Consider the following 18,816-nt stretch of genomic DNA (forward strand, 5'->3'; position numbering starts at 1 on the left):
TTCAAAAGCTCGCAAGTCAGTTCGTGAACGGGCTCGAGAGTCGGGGTTGGGAGCGGGAACTCTTCCTCCCCTCGTCACCGTTGTGCTCCTTCAGTCCACTGTTGTGGCCGCCTCTGTTGCCGTCGACAACTGCTTGCTGGGCGCCTTCGGCGCTGCCTGGTTCGATTTCTTTCTCCCCTCGTCTACCTTCGTCGTCGTCATCCCTGACGACAGGTCCTTGCTGGCGTAGCTAGACCCCCTTCCCTCCGCGTTGTCTCGGCGAAAAAACAGATAAACCAAAGTTAACGGAAGAAATAATTCCCCCTTGCACAAAGACGATTTCGCACGTGCGAGGTCATAAGCAAGTGAAAAAAAAAACTCTTTCTTAAACTTCAGTTGTCCCTTCCTTGTGGCTCTTGAAGCAATTGAAAAGACCGTTTAGTAGAAATACGTTTCTAGGGACTATTAATGGTTTTTTCAAGAAATGTTGAAAAAATATTTTTATTAGAAATATGTTTATAGGGACTATTAGTGCCTCATGTTTTTTGGAAATATTTTTTTAATTGAAAATTTTTATTAAAAAAAATATAATTTTATAAGTAAGATTTTTCTGCCAAGATGGGCTAGAAAACCGTATAGAAAATTATTGAATAAGTTTTGACAGTTGATGTTGTTATACTTTTAGCATGAAGCAATTTTAACAATAATTTTGTGTTTGACATTTTATTTGATTAAAACTTTATTGATAAGTATAATAATACATTAGATTGATTATTAATTTTTATTTATTTCCTTATAAGAGGCAATAAGAGGTCCATTAAACTTTCCTAATAAAAATTTAAAATATTTTTTGTAATTTTCCAGTAAGTCACTAATAGTAATAGGATTTTATTTAAATGTTTTTTTGGAAATATGTATTATAGGAAAAATATTTCTAGTTTTTCCTAGAATATAAATTTCAACCAGGGGCACTAAGGAGACCATAGTAAATTTATGGCCAAATTAAAAAATTACAAAATAAGCTAGACAATATTTAGGGTAAAAAATATTAGTATTGGTGCGTTCTAATCCATTATCGAGATTTAATCCCGAACCTCCCCTATCATTTTTTTTAAATGTATGTATAATTTTATATATAATTTATTTGACATATATTTTATATAGAGTATTAAATGTAGGTTAAGCTCGAACTCGGTTAAAATTATTAGGCTCGAGCTCGATTACAATTTTAGGCTCGAGGCTAGGGTTGGCTCGAGCTCGAGTTCAAAATATTTAAATCAAGTTCGCCTCAAACATAGGAAGATTCAGACTAAGATGTATTCGATACCACCCTTATGCCTAATTTTAAGTAGAGGTCATGCTCAACTTTATATTGAGGTCATGCCCAATTTTATGTAAAACATATACAATTTATTTGACATATATTTTTAGAAAAATTTAAAATATATGTTGGAGTTAGAACTCATATATTTTTAAAAAGTTTTAAATGAATGTTGGAGTTAGAGCTCGGTTAAAATTATTAGACTCAAGCTCAATAGCAATTTAGGCTCGAGGCTGGGCTGAGCTTGAGTTCGAATTCGAAATATTTAAATAAGCTCGGCTCGAACATAGACAAGTTTGGGATTGGCTCTGTTCGATGCCACCCTTAGGTGTTGGTGCACAAACAATATTAGGAGACATACGGCTTAAGTTCATCTCAAGTTAGACTAACCCCCAAGAGCCCATAGTGGTTGACTCTTTGGGGATGGTTTCCTATCGATCTTTCATCGTGAAGGACCCCTCGTTCGAATTTTAATTTTTTCGAACTAAAACCCCATTGAGGTCTGTCACCCGAAGCTAACTCCGAGCCACCGTGCGCAATCAGTCTGCTGGGATTTTCCTTCGCTAATTTGTTCATTCCCTATTCGTCTGGATACGTCTTCGTAGGGGATCTCCTCTCCTTTTCCGGCCGACTCTCGCTTCAATACGAAACGATTGCACCTCTTCCAGCAGCCTCTCTCACACAAATCTGCTCTCAAATCTATTCCGTAGCATTTCGTCTGTGCCGGCGACTATCATGGCGGACGATTCGAACGCCGCGCCGGAGATCGCCCAAAATCCTGTCGGCCACGCTGTGATTCCTCTCGTCAACAAGCTGCAGGACATCTTTGCGCAGCTCGGAAGCAGTTCCACCATTGATTTGCCTCAGGTAGCCGTCGTCGGGAGTCAGAGTAGTGGAAAGTCCAGCGTGCTCGAGGCGCTTGTCGGCAGGGACTTTTTGCCCCGAGGGTCGGATATATGCACTCGAAGGCCCTTGGTTTTGCAGCTGGTGCACTCTCCCAAGGGGGCCGATGCGGGGGGAGATGAGTGGGGGGAGTTCTTACACCTGCCTGGGAAGAAATTTTTTGATTTCGGAGCTATTCGGAGGGAGGTTCAGGTTGGGGCTTATCATTGTGTTTGGTTGCATTCTTCCGCTTGCTGTGGAAATCTTACTTTTATCTGTATACCACAGCTTTCTTACTGCGATTTTGTTGAAGTTAAAAATGTGATCTCTTTTCAGCGTATTTACTATTTTAGAGCATGAACGAAGTTTTAGTCATACGAATCAGTGTTATTAGAATCTTAATGGATAGGTCTGTGACTCAACTTCAAGGTGTAGAGTCACAGTCATACTTCCTCATTTGCTGGTTTCTATTTCGTTATCAGTTTGAATTTCAGTCAGTGTATTTACTATTTTAAATTTCTTAACTTTATATTGCAGTCTGAAACAGAGAAGGAAGCAGGAGGAAACAAGGGACTATCTGACAAACAGATCCGTCTGAAAATTTTTTCTTCCAACGTGCTTAACATCACTTTAGTGGATTTGCCGGGAATAACAAAGGTTCCTGTTGGAGACCAGCCAAATGACATAGAGGCACGAATTAGAACTATGATATTATCATACATCAAGCATGAGACTTGTATCATTTTAGCAGTTACTCCTGCAAACTCAGATTTGGCAAATTCAGATGCCCTTCAGATGGCAAGAATGGCTGATCCAGATGGTAAATTCTTCTTCCTGACTTTTGATTTGTTGTAAAGGGGGAGAGGGGGACTGGAAACCTAGATGCAGTGAATCTGCTCTTGTTTTCTTCAAGCTATACAAGCAGCCTATAATTTGGTTCTGAAATTCCTATGCATTTCTTTTTGACAGGTCATCGAACAATTGGTGTGATCACTAAGGTGTAATATTATCTCTTTTTGAGTTTTTCATCCTTTTGTTAGCACTTAGCAATTTAATTGTTATATGAATTTTATGAAAAACATTACTCTAATTTTTTATTCATTAATGTCCAGTTAGATATCATGGATAGAGGTACTGATGCCCGTAATTTTTTGCTGGGTAAAGTGATTCCTCTCCGACTTGGTTATGTAGGTGTCGTAAACCGCAGTCAGGAGGTATGTCATTCCCTCAATGTATCAGTTATTTGTAGATACTCTTTGGTACCCTTGAACTTATAGAATACATTGCCAAAATAATAACCCTGTGTAGCTTGTGAAGTCGGCTGACTGTATGTACTCTCTTTTGGGACATAAACTACAAAAAAAAACAGAGAATAAGGAATACAAATACAGAATGGTCATTGCTGAGCAAAATCAAGGCGAAATTGACTTTGAGAGGATTTGATGTATGGAAATGGATTGGGTTAGACTTTTAATGGAAATGGATGGAACATAACATGAAGCACTTTATATTCCATTGGTTTGGGTTACCAACATACCCTGGTTAGACCATAAGAACCAACTTTTAAAACCGAAATCATCAGTCTTCACCAGTTTTTGGTGTAAATATGTACAATCTATCTCTAATCTATTGCTGTTGAAATTAGCTATTTTTCTTTGAGGGAAAAAGGATTATGTTTTTCATTCTATTTGGTTTTAGAAAGGTCACATGTGGAATTTATGGATGTTGTAATCTAACATCAAGATGATTAAAGGGATCAATTTTGTTGGACATATCTAATATCTTAAAAGGGGAAGAATGGCTTATCGAGAATCATCAGATCATACAGTTGCAGGTTTGTTTAGCTTAAATGTTCCTGAATAGTGCTACAGAAAGTTCTTCATGCAATCCAGAGGTGTTTTGCTTTGTTGAGCGCTTACTCTGTTAATCTAAATGGATCCAAATAAACCAAGATTAAAGTGCTGCATTCAGTGCATCTTTAGTACCTGTTTCCCTTGATTAAACTTGGAGCAATTATTGTTGTTTAATTTATAAATGTGACTGAAGTGTGGTTTCACAGTGGGATGTGATAGGGAGACATGGATTTACTTTTCTTTACTCAATGTGAAATTTAATGGATTAAAATGATTAAACTTGGAGCAGTTATTGTTGTTTAATTTATAAATGTGACTGAAGTGTGGTTTCACAGTGGGATGTGATAGGAAGACATGGATTTACTTTTTCTTTTTTTCTTTACTCAATGTGAAATTTAATGAATTAAAATGAGGTAATGTGTAAATACTCGAGGACAGTTTCAATGCTAGAATGTTTGATGATTGATATAAATTGAATAGTAGGATCTGAGTTTTATAATATTAAATAAATATTTTTTATATTACCGTAAGAAAAAGGAATCCAGAAAGTGTATTCCCAATAGAGAGAAATACAGGCTGTGAATGAGAACAAACAGTTACATGTTTTTTAATCCTTCTGAGGTTTTCTATGGCTTCATATATCAGAAGGGATATTTAAATTCCAAAATTTACAGCAAACTTGTGGCTATTGAATGTGGATCTTATTCTTTATGTCATTTGCAACAGGATATTTTATGCAACCGGAGCATCAAGCATGCACTGGCCTATGAGGAAAATTTCTTCCGTAATAAACCTGTAAAAACTGTTTCCCTACTTATTTTGAGTGTCTGGATATGATAAATAAATATGTTTTAGTTTGTAATTTAATTCAGTGATAATTCTGGTTACAGGTGTACCATGGGCTAGCAGAACATTGTGGTATTCCACAATTGGCCAAGAAGCTGAACCAGGTAGGATGTCGGAGAGGTTTATGGATCATGGCAAGGGCAATCATATATATTAGGACTAAAAATGAATATACATTATTTGGATACCTTGTCATTCACATTCATACTACTTGCTTTTGACATTCTTTAAAAAAGACTACTTTTCTCTTGTGCTTGTTGCACAATGCACATGCCATCTTTCCATTCTAAAGAAGCAAATGTTCTTGCAGACATTTGTGCATCCTTGTCATAGAATATAACCTAGTCAACACTAAGTGGAGAGACCTATGGATGATGTAGTTGTCAGTGAAGTAACTTTATGTAGAAAAAACTTACTCATAATGTGTGTTGAGATGTTTGTCAATATAGATGAAATTTTACTTTCTAGCATATGAAGTATCTTTATAAGGCATGTGATGTTACCTGGATAAAGCTATTGGGCAGGATTAAAATAGCAAGTCAGCTTACAAACCATGCATGTACTTACGAAGATGAGCTCTTTATCGATTTCCAAGTTAAGAGAAAAGCTCGAAGACTTTAGCATGATGTATGAACAAATGCAACTTTCCAAAGACTCTTACATTAAATAGTTGATTAAACATCAGTCTGTGGCATAAGCAGTAGGCTTAAGCTTCCTGGTGTTAATTAAAAGATGTGTTGAGAATTGCAATCAATCCCTTTTGTATTCAGAGAAGCTGCCCGCTTCTTTATATTTGGCAATAAGGAGAGGACATTCCTCTTTTGCTCTCTGCTTCCCTCACCTTTTCCTATTATGTTTCTTTATGTCAATAATCATCAGGATGCTCCTACTCCAAGAGTCCCCACAGTAGATACCCAGATGTGGGCATCAAGGCAAGGGTTCTCTTTCTCTTTGTTTATCAATATATGCTCTGGCCAATCATAACTTGGAGATTGAAGACAATTATATTTTCCTTCATAGTTTGTTCCTATCAGCATTTGGCTGTGTAGCGAACATTGTGAGCCATCTGATTCAAATAATATTGTCTGAATATTTCTTGTTTCCATCTTTTATCGAATAACTAATAACTAGAATGTAGATGATTTTGTTCAGCAGTTGTTCCACAACTTTTTACTGCATTTGGTAGGATGTGCACAAGTTCTTATTTATGAAGTTCTGTCTTATTTGTTGTGTCAATTACCAGGGACCAGGATCTAGTCTTTCCTTGCATTGCTACATCTAATCATTTTAACTATGTGTCATCAGATCCTTGTGCAGCACATCAGAGCGGTTCTTCCTGGGCTGAAGGCTCGAATAAGTGCTCAGTTAGTTGCTGTTGCAAAGGAGCATGCTGCATATGGTGAAATTACAGAGTCTAAAGTATGTTATACTATTTGTATTGTGCCTAGATTGCATTTTTTTGTAGTAGTGACAAATGGGCATTGAAGTTCCTTTATTTATTCTTTTCTATTTAAGATGTAGCTAATGTGGCTTCCATTTCCTTTGTATACACCACCACAAATATCTTGCTTTTTCTGGTTCACATGGTTTTCACAATTTTCTTTTATGATTTCCGATGTTATAATTTGTGCATATATTTATTTATTCTACTCTGTGCCTTATAAAAGTATAGGCTGGTCAAGGCGCACTTCTCTTGAACATTCTTACGAAGTACTCAGAAGGTAAATGTGTTTTTCTTTTATTTTCCTTTTATACAGTATGTTTTTGCAATTCTGAAGATAATTACATATTCTGCATGTATGGAAGTTCCTGTTGTCCTCTTATTGTTTGGGAACCAGCTATGCCATAATATTTGTATTTGAGCATGTGTCCTTTTGTGCTTTGCTTGTGCATGTATCTTAAAATCCATAGTTGAGTGCTATGTGCTTTACCTGGAGCATCAGGGGTGAGTTGAGCTTTTAGGTTGGGTGTTAGAGGTTGCTTAGGCAGTGGAGCTTTTCTTGTTTACTTGTACATGATAAAAACACTCATTGCCTAAACGGATTTGAGATAAAAGGCACAATGTGTGTGTGTGTGTGTGTGTGTGTGTTTTAATGTTTTATAAAGAACCTGAAGAGAGTTGAACTTTCAAGCTAAGTCACCTCTGACATTTTCTTTTTAATCTGTTGTGACCTTTGATTTTATGCCAGCTAAAAAATATAGAACTGCAAGATTCTATCACCTTTATTTTTAATGTGAGCTTATTGTTCAGTGCTTACACGCAGCTGTAGAACTCACTTTCTGGCCCATGTTTTACAGCGTTTTGTTCTATGGTGGAGGGTAGAAATAATGAAATGGCAACATCTGAACTTTCTGGTGGAGCACGTATTCATTATATTTTCCAATCAATTTTTGTTAAGAGTTTAGAGGTGGGCACTTGATCAAATTCATTCTCTAATTATATATCTTTCTCTCTGTCCTATCTGGTTTTCTACTGCAATTTATGAGGATCAAAATGCATCTTTTTCCTTTTGCAAGATATTCTATACGGAATAAACATTGGATCTCATTGTCTTTTTTACATTTAGGAGCAGTTCTCCTTTATATTTACATTGTTAGCGACCACATGGGTCTGATCTGAATAGAAGTTTCTTGCAGGAAGTTGATCCATGTGAGGATTTAACTGATGAGGACATCCGTACAGCCATTCAAAATGCAACTGGTCCTCGAAGTGCTTTATTTGTACCGGAGGTGAGAGGTCGTATCTCTACTTTATTATTTGGTGTCAGTTGAGTATTTTAGTTCTTGGTCTGACATTTTCCATCTTAATTGAGGAATGTAGGTGCCATTTGAAGTACTTGTTCGTAGACAAATCCAGCGGTTGTTGGACCCAAGCCTTCAGTGCGCAAGGTTTATCTATGACGAGTTAATTAAGGTGCTAATTGTCCATTTTATTGTCTGTAGACTGGTTTTAGATTTAGAGAGTGCTTGTTCTTCTTTGATGAGTTTATGATACGTCTTTCCAAATTACTTGAGTATGTGAAATTCATTCCAGATATGCCACCGATGTCTTTCCACTGAGCTGCAACGGTTCCCTGTTCTTAGAAGACGCATGGATGAGGTTGTAGGAAATTTCTTACGGGAAGGTCTGAAACCTTCTGAGATAATGATTGAGCATATTATTCATATGGAGGTAAAGTGTTGTCTGGGATTTATGTATGATGATCAAACTTTACAAATTCACAAATGCTCATTAACATATGTACTCTCACCAGTTAAAAATTTGCTCCATTTATCTGATGGTATAGTATACCTTCGCACCAATTTTACTTGTTAGTGTTTTTCTGTAGATGGACTACATAAATACTTCACATCCAAATTTTATTGGTGGTAGTAAAGCGGTAGAAGTTTCACAACAGCAGATTAAGTCTTCTAGATTGCCAACATCTCTACCCAAAATGAAGGTTAGTATCATTTATGCCTGGTGCAGTTGTTATTTTTTTCGGGTGGCAGATGTGAGGGGCTTTAAGCTTACTGATGCAGTTTCCCACATTCTTGGATACAGGATGGGACTGATCCTGATAGAGTGCCAGGATCTGATAAAGTTGTGAAATCTCGAGCTATTCTCCCTAGATCAGTCGCAAATGGCATTATTGCGGATCAGGTATTGTTTCTGATCTTTTACAATGCTTTTGCAATTTGATTGCTAGTGAATATTTTAGTTAGTTTAGGTTGACATTGTTTCACACGTTTTATTTTTGTGATGAACAGGGAGTTCGGCCTGTTACAGAGACTGATAGACCAGGGTCAGCAGGTATTATTTTACTTTAAATCATATTCAAAAAATAATTTACTTTAAATCAATGTGATAGATTATTATGTCTGTACCTCACTTATCAAGTTTTCTAATGACTCTTCAACCAGGAGGTACCTCTGGATCAAGTTGGGGCATTTCATCTATATTTGGTGGAAGTGAGAACAAAACATCTGCTAAAGGGAGCTCCGTGAGTAAGCCACATACTGAACCAATCCATGGTCTGGAAAACTCCTTCTCTATGATCCAGCTGAAAGAGGTATCTTTCACACTTCGTGTCTTGTAATTAGGATGCAGCAGTATAACTTCAATTCCAATTATTAATTGCAAGCTTTATATGCTTCAGCCCCCGGCAATCTTGAGGCCCTCAGAATCCCAATCTGAGCAGGAGTCAGTTGAAATACTAGTCACGAAGTTGCTACTGAGATCTTACTATGATATTGTCAGAAAGAATATTGAAGACTCTGTGCCTAAGGCCATAATGCATTTCTTGGTGAGTGCTTTTGTCTGTCTTGGAAAAAAATCAAAGGCTAGGTATTTTTGAGACGGTTAAATCATAAAAACATAATGGTGAAAATGTTGCCATATAGATATCTTAAAGTATATTCAGCTCCATAAAATTTTCCTTTCTGGATACTGGATAAAATTTTCCATCAACATAACTTTTATGCATCATGCAGTAAATATTTGTAGATTTGAGATTAGAGAAAGATATGAAGAATGTGAAGGGGGAAAGACACAAAGAGTTCTGGAAATAGTGGAGGAGGCCGGAGAAAAGAAGACAGCCTAGATAAGGGATCTAGCTTGATCCGTAATCTTCTCTTTATATTCACGAGTAATTAGAAGATAAATTACATAAATGTGTCTCTCTCATGAAGTAAAGATGCCAGCACTATTCCAAGTACAATAACAATATCTAATGACTTAACTAAGTACCCTGAGAAAAGAGGGACTATACCCAAATTACCCATGAGCGAGCAAACTAAATTGCTCCTCTTTTTTTTTTGAAAGGATAAAACCAAATTGCTCCTTGGGCTATGTTTTTTGATGCTCCCCGTTAAACTGGAGCATATATTATCAGACAACCTCAATTTGTTATCTTTTCTTAAAGAGTCTTGGTAAAGAAATCATAATACTGGTTCGTTCATCTAATATGCAGAATTGTAATCTTACAACTCAAAATAACTTCTTTAATGAAGTGATAATCTATCTTAATGTGCTTAGTTCTTGCATGAAGGACTGGGTTACTCGTAAGAAAATTGTGGCTTCATTGTCACACCCCATTACCATGAGTTTTTTCACATCAAAACCAAATTTTGTCATAAGGAATTTCACCCACATCAATCCACATACTGTATGAGTCATGTCCTTGTATTCAGCCTTAGCACTAGACTTTGCTGCAACCATTTGCTTTTTATGCTTCCTGGTCACTAGGTTTCCCCCAACAAAAGTATTATACCAACTTGTGGACATTAACTTGAGGACAGCCTCCCTGATGTGGGAGTAGGCTGAAGCCACTGTGAATGTTCCACTGGTACTAGGCTTCCAAATCAGCTTATCTGACACTCTCCTAGAGGATGGTACCACTGAGACTGGAGAGAAACGAGCAAAAGGAACTTCCTCATCATTCAAGCTCTGGCGGAAGAGAAGACTCCAAGAAAGATTACTTCAAGATTTGGCTACCGAGCATGAAACGTCCATAGCAATCCTGTACAGTCCTGGGTATACCTCAGAGAGGGGGAGGGGACCGCACCACTCGTTGGTCTAAAATAAAAGAGTCCTCCCGTTTCCTGAGTAGAAGGAGGTCGCAGCCTTGAAGGCTAGAAGCAACTTATAAACGGATTTCCAAATCAGGGATAGATGGAGAGGGGCGTCTCCCTCTCTCCACCAGTGCCTTTGAATCTGAAGATAGTGGCACACCATATTTCTCCACAAATTTCTATGGTTGGCATTGAGGATCCAAATCCACTTAAGCAGGAGGGCATAATTCATATCCTTTGTAGGTTGAATGCCCAACCCACCTCTATCCTGAGGCATACAAATTTTATTCCAACTGACCAAGTGATATCTGAATGTGTCTTCAAATCCTCTCCAAAGGAAACAACGACGAATAGCATCTATCATTGAGCACACAACGGCTGGACACTTAATAAAAGATAGGAAATAATTTGTCAGGCCAGCCAAGCAAGACTTTAGTAGAGTGAGTCTACTCGCTGTGGATAGGAGCTTGTCCCGCCAAGTTGCAAGACGCTTCTCAAATTTCTCAATAAGGGGGGATCAAAGAGGGGTAGACCCAAATATGTAGCAAGCGTATTCTCAAGAGAGCATCCCAGGAAATCAGCCATATCTCTAAGCTCAACTCCATTTATATAATATCCTAGTAGAGGTGTTCCTCCAATTAATATTCTGACCCAAAGCCAACTTGAATAGACCAAGAACAACTCTCAACTTCTTATCTAATCCATGGTGCCCACGCCAAAGCAAATAGTGTCACCTGTAAACTGAAGAATCGGTATGTCAAAAATCGCTATATCCGCTATGAGGAGAAGCCACCCAAACCCTTGGCCGATTAAATCAGAGAGGAGATATATTCCGCCACCACATTAAAAAACAGAGCGTACAGGGGGTCCCCCTGACGAATGCCCCGAGTACCCTTAAAAAAACTACACACTATACCATTCAAAAGCACCAAGTAGCTAGCCGAGGAGATGCAACTTTGAATCCTGAATCTCCACTTAGCACCAAAACCCATTCTTTCTAAAAGAATATCAAGAAGCTTCTAGTTGACTATTTCGAATGCCTTTTCAAAATCTAGCTTGAGAACAAATCTGGGGAGCTTCAAGGTTTTGCAGTGGTGCAAAAGCTCATGACAAGCCATGGCAAAATCCAGGATGTTCCTCCCTTTGATGAAGGCACTCTGCCCTTGGTGAATAGCAATCAAAAGAACCGCTCTGAGACGATTGGCAAGAAGACACACAATGATGCTCCCCTCTTTGTTATTTCTGTATTCTCTTGTTTATATATATACTTCTTTTTCAAAAAAAGAAAGAAGACACACAATGATTTTATAGGTGCTGGTGGTCAGACTGATAGGCCAGAATTCTGAAGGAAGTTCTGCCCTGAATTTTTTGGGAATAAGGTCGATGAATGAAGCCTCAATACTCTTGCAAGCAATGCCTTTGTGGTAGAATGAGTGGACCATGCGAGCTATGTGTTCACCGATGAGTGGTCAACAGTGCTGGTAGAATTCCCTATTGAATCCGTCCGGGCCCGGAGCATGATCCAAAAGGAGCCCCATTGCAGCTTTCTCGATTTCTTTACTAGAAAAGGGGAGCTCAATAAGACCAGCGTCTGCAGCAGGTATGGCCATAAGATTAATCCGCTGAAAAAAATGGCGAACTGTCTGACCTTCAGTGTAGAGATTTGCAAAAAAACTCACCAAATTGTTAGAAATAAGGGCTCTGTTCGAGGTAATCTCACCATTGACACAAAGCGATGTGATATGATTGACTATTCTTTTGGTAGTGGCAACAACATGAAATTTTTTTGTATTGGCATCCCCCTCCGAAAGCCATTTGAACCAAGCTCGTTGCTTCCAATGTACTAGATCACGATGATCAAAGTTCTACAACTTCCCAGTGAGAGCAAAGAGCTGAGCCGATTCAGTAGAGGTTAGGCTTCTAAACTCCTCGTCCGCGTCAATGATAGCCACCTGAGCAAGGGCGGAAGCTTTCTCTGCTGAACGAGAGGATTGATGCTCGAGGGCCCAAGAGTACAAAAGGGGCTTGAGAAGCCTGAGTTTCACCAGGAGGGACCATCCGCTAGCCCTATAGCAACAATCTTCCTCCAAAAGGATTGGATCAAAGAATCAAATGAGGGGTCCTTGATCCAAGCATTGTTGAATCTGAATGTTGGGGCCCCCCAACTGCCGAAGTGAGTGTCCACCACGATCAGCCAATGATTAGAGACGATCCGGTTAAGCACTTTGTCAGTAGCATCACTATATAGCCGCAACCAATCTTCGCTGGCAAGAAACCTGTCAAGCTTTGAAAGCACAGGGGGCTACCTTCCATTGGACCAAGTGAAGGTCTTCTCGGATAAAGCAATTTCATCGAGCTCCCATCTACTAATGAAGTCAGCAAAGAGCCTCATGGAGGTAATAATCCTCCTATTGGCGGGGACTTCTCATGGTAGAATCGGGTCACATTGAAGTCATCGGCAAACAAAAGTGGTACAAGCCATCTCTGACAGATCGACAAAAGGTCGTCCCAGAAGAGGTGTCTGTCGCTATACCTAGAAGGCCCATAGACCCCCATGAGACACCAAATGCTACCTGAGCACTTGTCTCACAACTTCATTCCCAACGCATAGCTTCCCCGAAAGCTATCCATCACCTCAATGGCGCCAGTATCCCAGATGAGAAGGATGCCACCCGCCGAGCCAAGAACATCCACAGAGATCCAGCCGAGCTCCCTCAGAGGCCAATTATCACGAACAAAGCCGAGCGGAAGAGACGCCACCTTAGTCTCTTGAATGCAAGATTTAGAAGAGGTAAGGAGGCTACAAATAGACGCACGCCACCGCGATGAGCCAATTCCACAAACGTTCCATGAGAGCACAATCATTGATCTTTTTGCTTTTTCTTTGACTTTTTCGAGAGGTGGTTGTCCCCGGTAGAACACCTGTGAAAACAGTTCCCATCATTTTTGCTAGTTCCACGATTTGCACCCAGGTTTCTGGGTCGTACTTGTGTTGCTTGGGTTGAAGTGCCTCTACGAACCTTTGAGATTGTTCTCCCGGTTCCGGGAAGACGAAAAGGCCCGTCTCAGGATCTCGAGGGAGGTGAGCTTGAGTACTTGGCTCCTCTTAAAGTAATTTCTGCGGCTACCCTCTGTTTCTCCTCTGGTATGTAGCTATGGTGGGTTGAGGGGGATTTTGACAGCGGTCATGAGGAGCATGCACACTAGTCCTAGACTCAGCTTCAGAATGATAGGATAAGGGGGGGGGGGGGTCCATGCTCAGGAGGGTGATTTCTTGGGTGAAAATATTGGGGGATGCTAGATTTAAAGGGTTATCCAAAAGACAAGATTGCATCCATTTCACCAATGAATTTCAGCCACAAATTTATTTCTTGCCGGCAGGTAAAGAATTTAGAATATAAGTCATAAAGCAGTCTTATAAAAAACACTCTTTTTCTCATGCTAGGCTCCATGCTGTTCACTTGTGGATTCTCCTTTTTCTATCCAGTGAGAAGTGGAGAGGAAGGGTCATCTTGAATGAGATGATCTTTTTCCCTTGGTTCAAGATAGATCTCAACTGCCCTAGACCACAGTAAACAGTTTTTATCATTCAATCCAGTTAGGTAATCGGAACATTAGACAGATCTGTCCTCTTTATTAGAATTTTCCAAAGAAGTAACAATCTCACTTGAACTTGAAGAGTCCATCCTTCAGTTTCAACACACCAGTACACAAACAAACCTAATTTAACACCAATTAACTAACAATTCCATCCACAAACAGTAAAAATAATCTAAGAACAGAACTCTTATTTAAATATGACCTGAGCAGTTCATTTAGTCTATCTTGGGTAGAGAAACATCACAAGAAAACTTCCCTCTGACTTTAATTTCAGCAATGATATCTCAAATCAACTGTATACTATTACAATTCAGCACAAACAACACCCAATCACCAAGAAATAGAACAAAAATTGTCTCAAAATAAGAGACCTGGAGAGATGCATAGGTTGCTTTCCAGGCCGGAAAGGCACAAGATGCAATTTAACCCAACGAGGGGAGTAAACCATAATATGTGGATCAATTGTCCACTTTAATCAGCACTTGATAGGTTGTGGCACAGTATGAAGGAAAGAAATACTTGGAACTTGGTACACCTAGAAAAATTGAATCTTGATCTCAGGGATATTGACACAGCTAGTGAGAGGAAGAAAAATCTAAGAGAAGACTCACCAGATGGTCGTTTCCTGCTACCTTTATAGACTTGAGTAGATTAGAAGAGATGTGAAGAGAGTGAAGGGAGAAAGAGATGAGTTGTGGAGTATTGGAGGCTGCCGCAGAAGAGAAGACACCCCAGATTAGAGGTCAATCCTAATCTCCTCTTTATAGTCACTCAAGTAATTGGAAGACAAATTACAGAAACGCCATCTTTCATGTTACAGATCCCAACACTATTCACAGTGCAATTTAAGTACCCAAGTACATTGGTGGCTAATTTCCAAATTACCCACAAGTAGATAAACCAAATTGCCTCTTGAGCTACATTATTCAACAGAATACTTGTGCATCCTATGCAAGTTGGTTTTGACTATTCATAGTACAATTTAAGTACCCAAGTACATTGGTGCAGGAGGCTAATTTCCAAATTACCGACAAGTAGAAAAACCAAATTGCCTCTTGAGCTACATTATTCAACAAAATACTTGTGCATCCTACGTAAGTTGGTTTTGACTTTTAAGCATAATGTTGAAATTATACTGATGTTAACTAACTTTTGAGGATTACGAATCAGACAAGATGAAGGGTTATATGGGTCAAAATGCTCTTTGTGAAGAAATTAAAATTATTAGTTTCTGTAGCAAAAGAAACACACCTGGACTCACTAAAAGTAACTCCTGGGCCTGGTGTTATTTTTTCTACCCACCTTTTGATGTTGTAGATAAAAAGCTGTTGAGGTTAAGCATGACAAATAGTCTTGAGTTTACATGTATGATATAATCAGATCACACCTTTAACTATATAGATCTAATGGGGTAGCTCAGCGTGCTGGTTTATTCTGTTGAGCAAAATTTAAGTCACACAACCTGTTGGCTTACTTTGTATTTTCTCATTTTAGGTGAATCACACAAAAAGAGAGCTGCATAATGTCTTCATTAGGAAGCTCTACAGGTAAGATACACACTGTGTCCCAGGCTCTTTTTTTTTTTTTGTTTTTAAATAAAAATTCCCTGGCTCCATTTTTATCCTTCATGTACTGGAGTTGTTAACAGACCTCATCTAGTAGATGGTCTGCTGTCATCACTGAGTTTATTGAATTCTACATTTCCTACTGCAAACAGAGACCACCTTTTTGAGGAAATGCTGCAAGAGCCGGTGGAAGTAGCCATGAAAAGGAAACGCACCCAAGAAACTCTCCAGGTTCTGCAACAAGCTTTTCAGGTGAGTCTATGTTACTATCTATACTGTCTTATATGCTTCTTTCAGTATTAAACTTCTCTTACATTTTGGTTGCTGAAATTTTCTTTGTTTTCTACTAATGCTAGACATTGGATGAACTACCACTCGAAGCAGAAACTGTGGCAAAAGGTTACTCTCTAAGATCAGATTCCTCTGGGTTGCCCAGGTCATCATCATCGTTTTATACATCCAGCTTTGATTACTCTGCCTCTCCTAGGAAACCAAGATCCCGGAAGTCATCCCACTCAGGGGAGCAACCATCACCGTTGCTTCCTGATACAAATGGAAGTATACCCCATGGGTTTCCCGTATCTTATCCCAATTTAGATTAACCAAGGTAACAAAGCTGCTTTTTTATGTTTGAATTGACATGATAGTACTAGTTGAAAGCTATTTTTTCAGTCAGGGTGGTAAAAATGATGTTTGCTCTTTGCACCTTTCCTGCTGATGGTTGAGTTGGTATAAGACAGTAACAACATAAAAACCAAGGAGTCAGCGTCTTCTGTATCATATACGGAAAGAAAATTAGTTATTTTTTTATTATCAAATGTATTGCATAGGCTTGAATGGAAACATTAGCGAGGAATAATAATAAAGGCCTATCGCCCTCGTTGTTTGACAAGCTGCCAGCTTCAAGTAATTTGTAATGTTGAATCTTATATGACTTAGGTTTTAATCTTTAGCTTAAGACAACCTAGAGATGAGTCAAGCTTGGAGCAGCAGGTCATGTCGATGGTTCACAAACCAGCTTGAATTCCTAAGCCTAGGGAAAACGCAAATTTAGCTCTCCTAAGCCAGCTTTTACAAAAAGAAATTTTTTACTTTTCACGAGGGCATTTGAGAAAACAAATGAAGACACTGGTTTGCTTAACCAAATTAACAGATATACTAGCATAGAAGCTCAGAGAATTAGAGTAATGGTTGCTCGGATTGGGATATTTGATCATTTACACACTGAAGGAATAGAGTAATGGCAATCTCTAGATTTGCTACCAAGTTCATCAACAGTATTGTAGCTCTAGAATAAAGTCAGTACTGCCATTACTAAGATTTTCTATCAATAAAAGGTTTAGTAACTTCATTACCGATTAATGTTGCCTTTGATGAAGCTAAGTGTTGGCACATATTGAATTTACAGTTTGAACTATTTATACAGTCACAATGTCTAGAATATTGGTTGTCCGCCGCTCGAATTCAAATCGAGATATCAATTATATATTCTGAATCAATAAATAAAATAAACAGAGACATAATTTGCTCTTCCTTATTTAAATTTAATTATAATTTAACATATTAATAATCTATAATTAATAAATATAAACGACTTAATATTACTAATAAAAATTGAATGATATAATTAATCAAGATTGTGTTATTATTTGAAGCGATAAATATTAATATTAATTAATTTAATAATATTTGGTTGTAATTTAAGTATCTCGTTACAATTGCAATTTGTAACATATTATTTGAATTTATAAATTAAAAAATACCTTACAATTAGTTTAATAATATTTAATTATACTATTATCATTAATATTTAATGAAATAAATGGACATAGGCATAGGGGATACAAAGGATATAGAGTTCACACAAGCCAATAGATCTGACACATTTCACAATATCGTATCGGATTTTTGGTATCTGATACACATCGGGTTTCTGCTTTGCCCACGGTCTCACGGTTGGTCATGAAGAAGAATACCAAGACAACACACAACTCATGCATTAATTATCATTTTTATAGCATTATTAAAGACTTGAATGGATTAATATTCCAAGTCTTAAGTTCCGACTTACTGAGTTAGCTTTATGAATAGGGGTAACATCGAGCCGACCGAAGTTCGAACCTGCATATGTTTGTGTTTGGCTTGATTTGAATACTTTGTACTCGAGTTTGATCCCAAAAGTTTTAACTGAGTTTGAGCTCGAACTCGAGGCGGATTCGAACTCAAACCTATATATAATACTATATAAAAAAATTAAAAATAAATAAAGAGAATATTGTGATGAATTTAGTACCATTAAATTGCAAACTATCGCATAGGAGTCTAAGACTTTGTAACAGAGCATACAAATGTATAATAATAAGCTTAATAGACCTAAAAGAAAAAAACAGCTACCTCTATTAATAGTGTTTATTCTATTGGAAAACAACAATATTAGATGTCGAGAGACCCAAAAGAGTTGAACAATTGATCATCTTTGAGGATTGAGGTAAATAAGAACAACTATCAATCAACCAAAGAGGGAATTAACGAGAGCAATTAGATTAAAGGGTTTAGTCCAAAACTTGATATGATTACATAAAACTTAGAATAGAAAATCTAACTCTCTCCCTATGATTCAAGTCGTTTAATCCAAAACTTGTTTCGACTCAATTGTATCCTCCAATGACTTAATACCCAACTACCCTGATCCTCTACTTGAGTCGGTCATATAACCTTCTATAAGATACATATGCATTTTGCCAAAAATAGCATTAAAAAAATTACATAAAACAATTTAAAAATGTCTTCTTTTTGAGTTAGAAGACATTCCGTCAAAAACCCTAAACAGAAGCGTCAAGCAGCTCCCTACGGCTCTAGTTGCCCAATGCAAAATTCGATACAATGAGATGAGTCAAAAAATCAATGCCACTATTAATATTAGATATTTAATGTGCTAATATTTATTATTTTAGAGTTATCAATTATTATTTCTACCAATTATTGATTATTATTTCCTATATTGATTGTCTTTGTTTTATATTATATAAAAATTTAAGAGCTTTATCCATCATAAATGTCAAATATATGAATTAATTAAATTAATATTTTATTTATCGATTATTTAAAACATATATCAATTATAATCAATAAATAAAATAAACCGAGACATAATCTGCTCTTCATTATTCATTTATTTAGGTTAATTTTTTTATTTTTTATTTATTGATTAAGTTTA

At 37.6% G+C, this 18,816-nt stretch overlaps 1 protein-coding gene across 1 annotated transcript; it reads left to right on the forward strand.

Moving 5' to 3' along the window:
- The first annotated feature begins 1,890 nt into the window (after positions 1-1,890).
- LOC137952784 (dynamin-related protein 3A-like) lies at positions 1,891-16,490 on the forward strand. The gene is made up of 20 exons (XM_068799850.1): positions 1,891-2,395; positions 2,720-3,002; positions 3,152-3,180; positions 3,295-3,396; positions 4,762-4,830; positions 4,926-4,985; positions 6,187-6,300; positions 6,554-6,602; positions 7,180-7,289; positions 7,519-7,611; positions 7,703-7,795; positions 7,916-8,053; positions 8,211-8,324; positions 8,426-8,524; positions 8,632-8,674; positions 8,785-8,933; positions 9,021-9,167; positions 15,529-15,581; positions 15,752-15,851; positions 15,956-16,490. The coding sequence occupies exons 1-20, from the start codon at positions 2,036-2,038 to the stop codon at positions 16,199-16,201; spliced, it is 2,451 nt and encodes an 816-aa protein (XP_068655951.1). The 5' UTR covers positions 1,891-2,035; the 3' UTR covers positions 16,202-16,490.
- Positions 16,491-18,816: the final 2,326 nt, after the last annotated feature.

Source organism: Aristolochia californica, unplaced genomic scaffold (assembly GCF_029961685.1).
Source record: "Aristolochia californica isolate CCGP_79_NKW_82.1479 unplaced genomic scaffold, dmAriCali1.0.hap1 SCAF_16, whole genome shotgun sequence".
Classification (NCBI taxonomy): Eukaryota; Viridiplantae; Streptophyta; class Magnoliopsida; order Piperales; family Aristolochiaceae; genus Aristolochia; species Aristolochia californica.

Bases quoted from the DNA above. Each gene is read 5' to 3' on its own strand.
- LOC137952784 (XM_068799850.1), top strand. From the start codon at position 2,036: ATGGCGGACGATTCGAACGCCGCGCCGGAGATCGCCCAAAATCCTGTC. The intron at 7,612-7,702 runs GTGAGAGGTCGT...TGAGGAATGTAG, and splicing joins GTGCTTTATTTGTACCGGAG to GTGCCATTTGAAGTACTTGT. The intron at 8,054-8,210 runs GTAAAGTGTTGT...GTTTTTCTGTAG, and splicing joins AGCATATTATTCATATGGAG to ATGGACTACATAAATACTTC.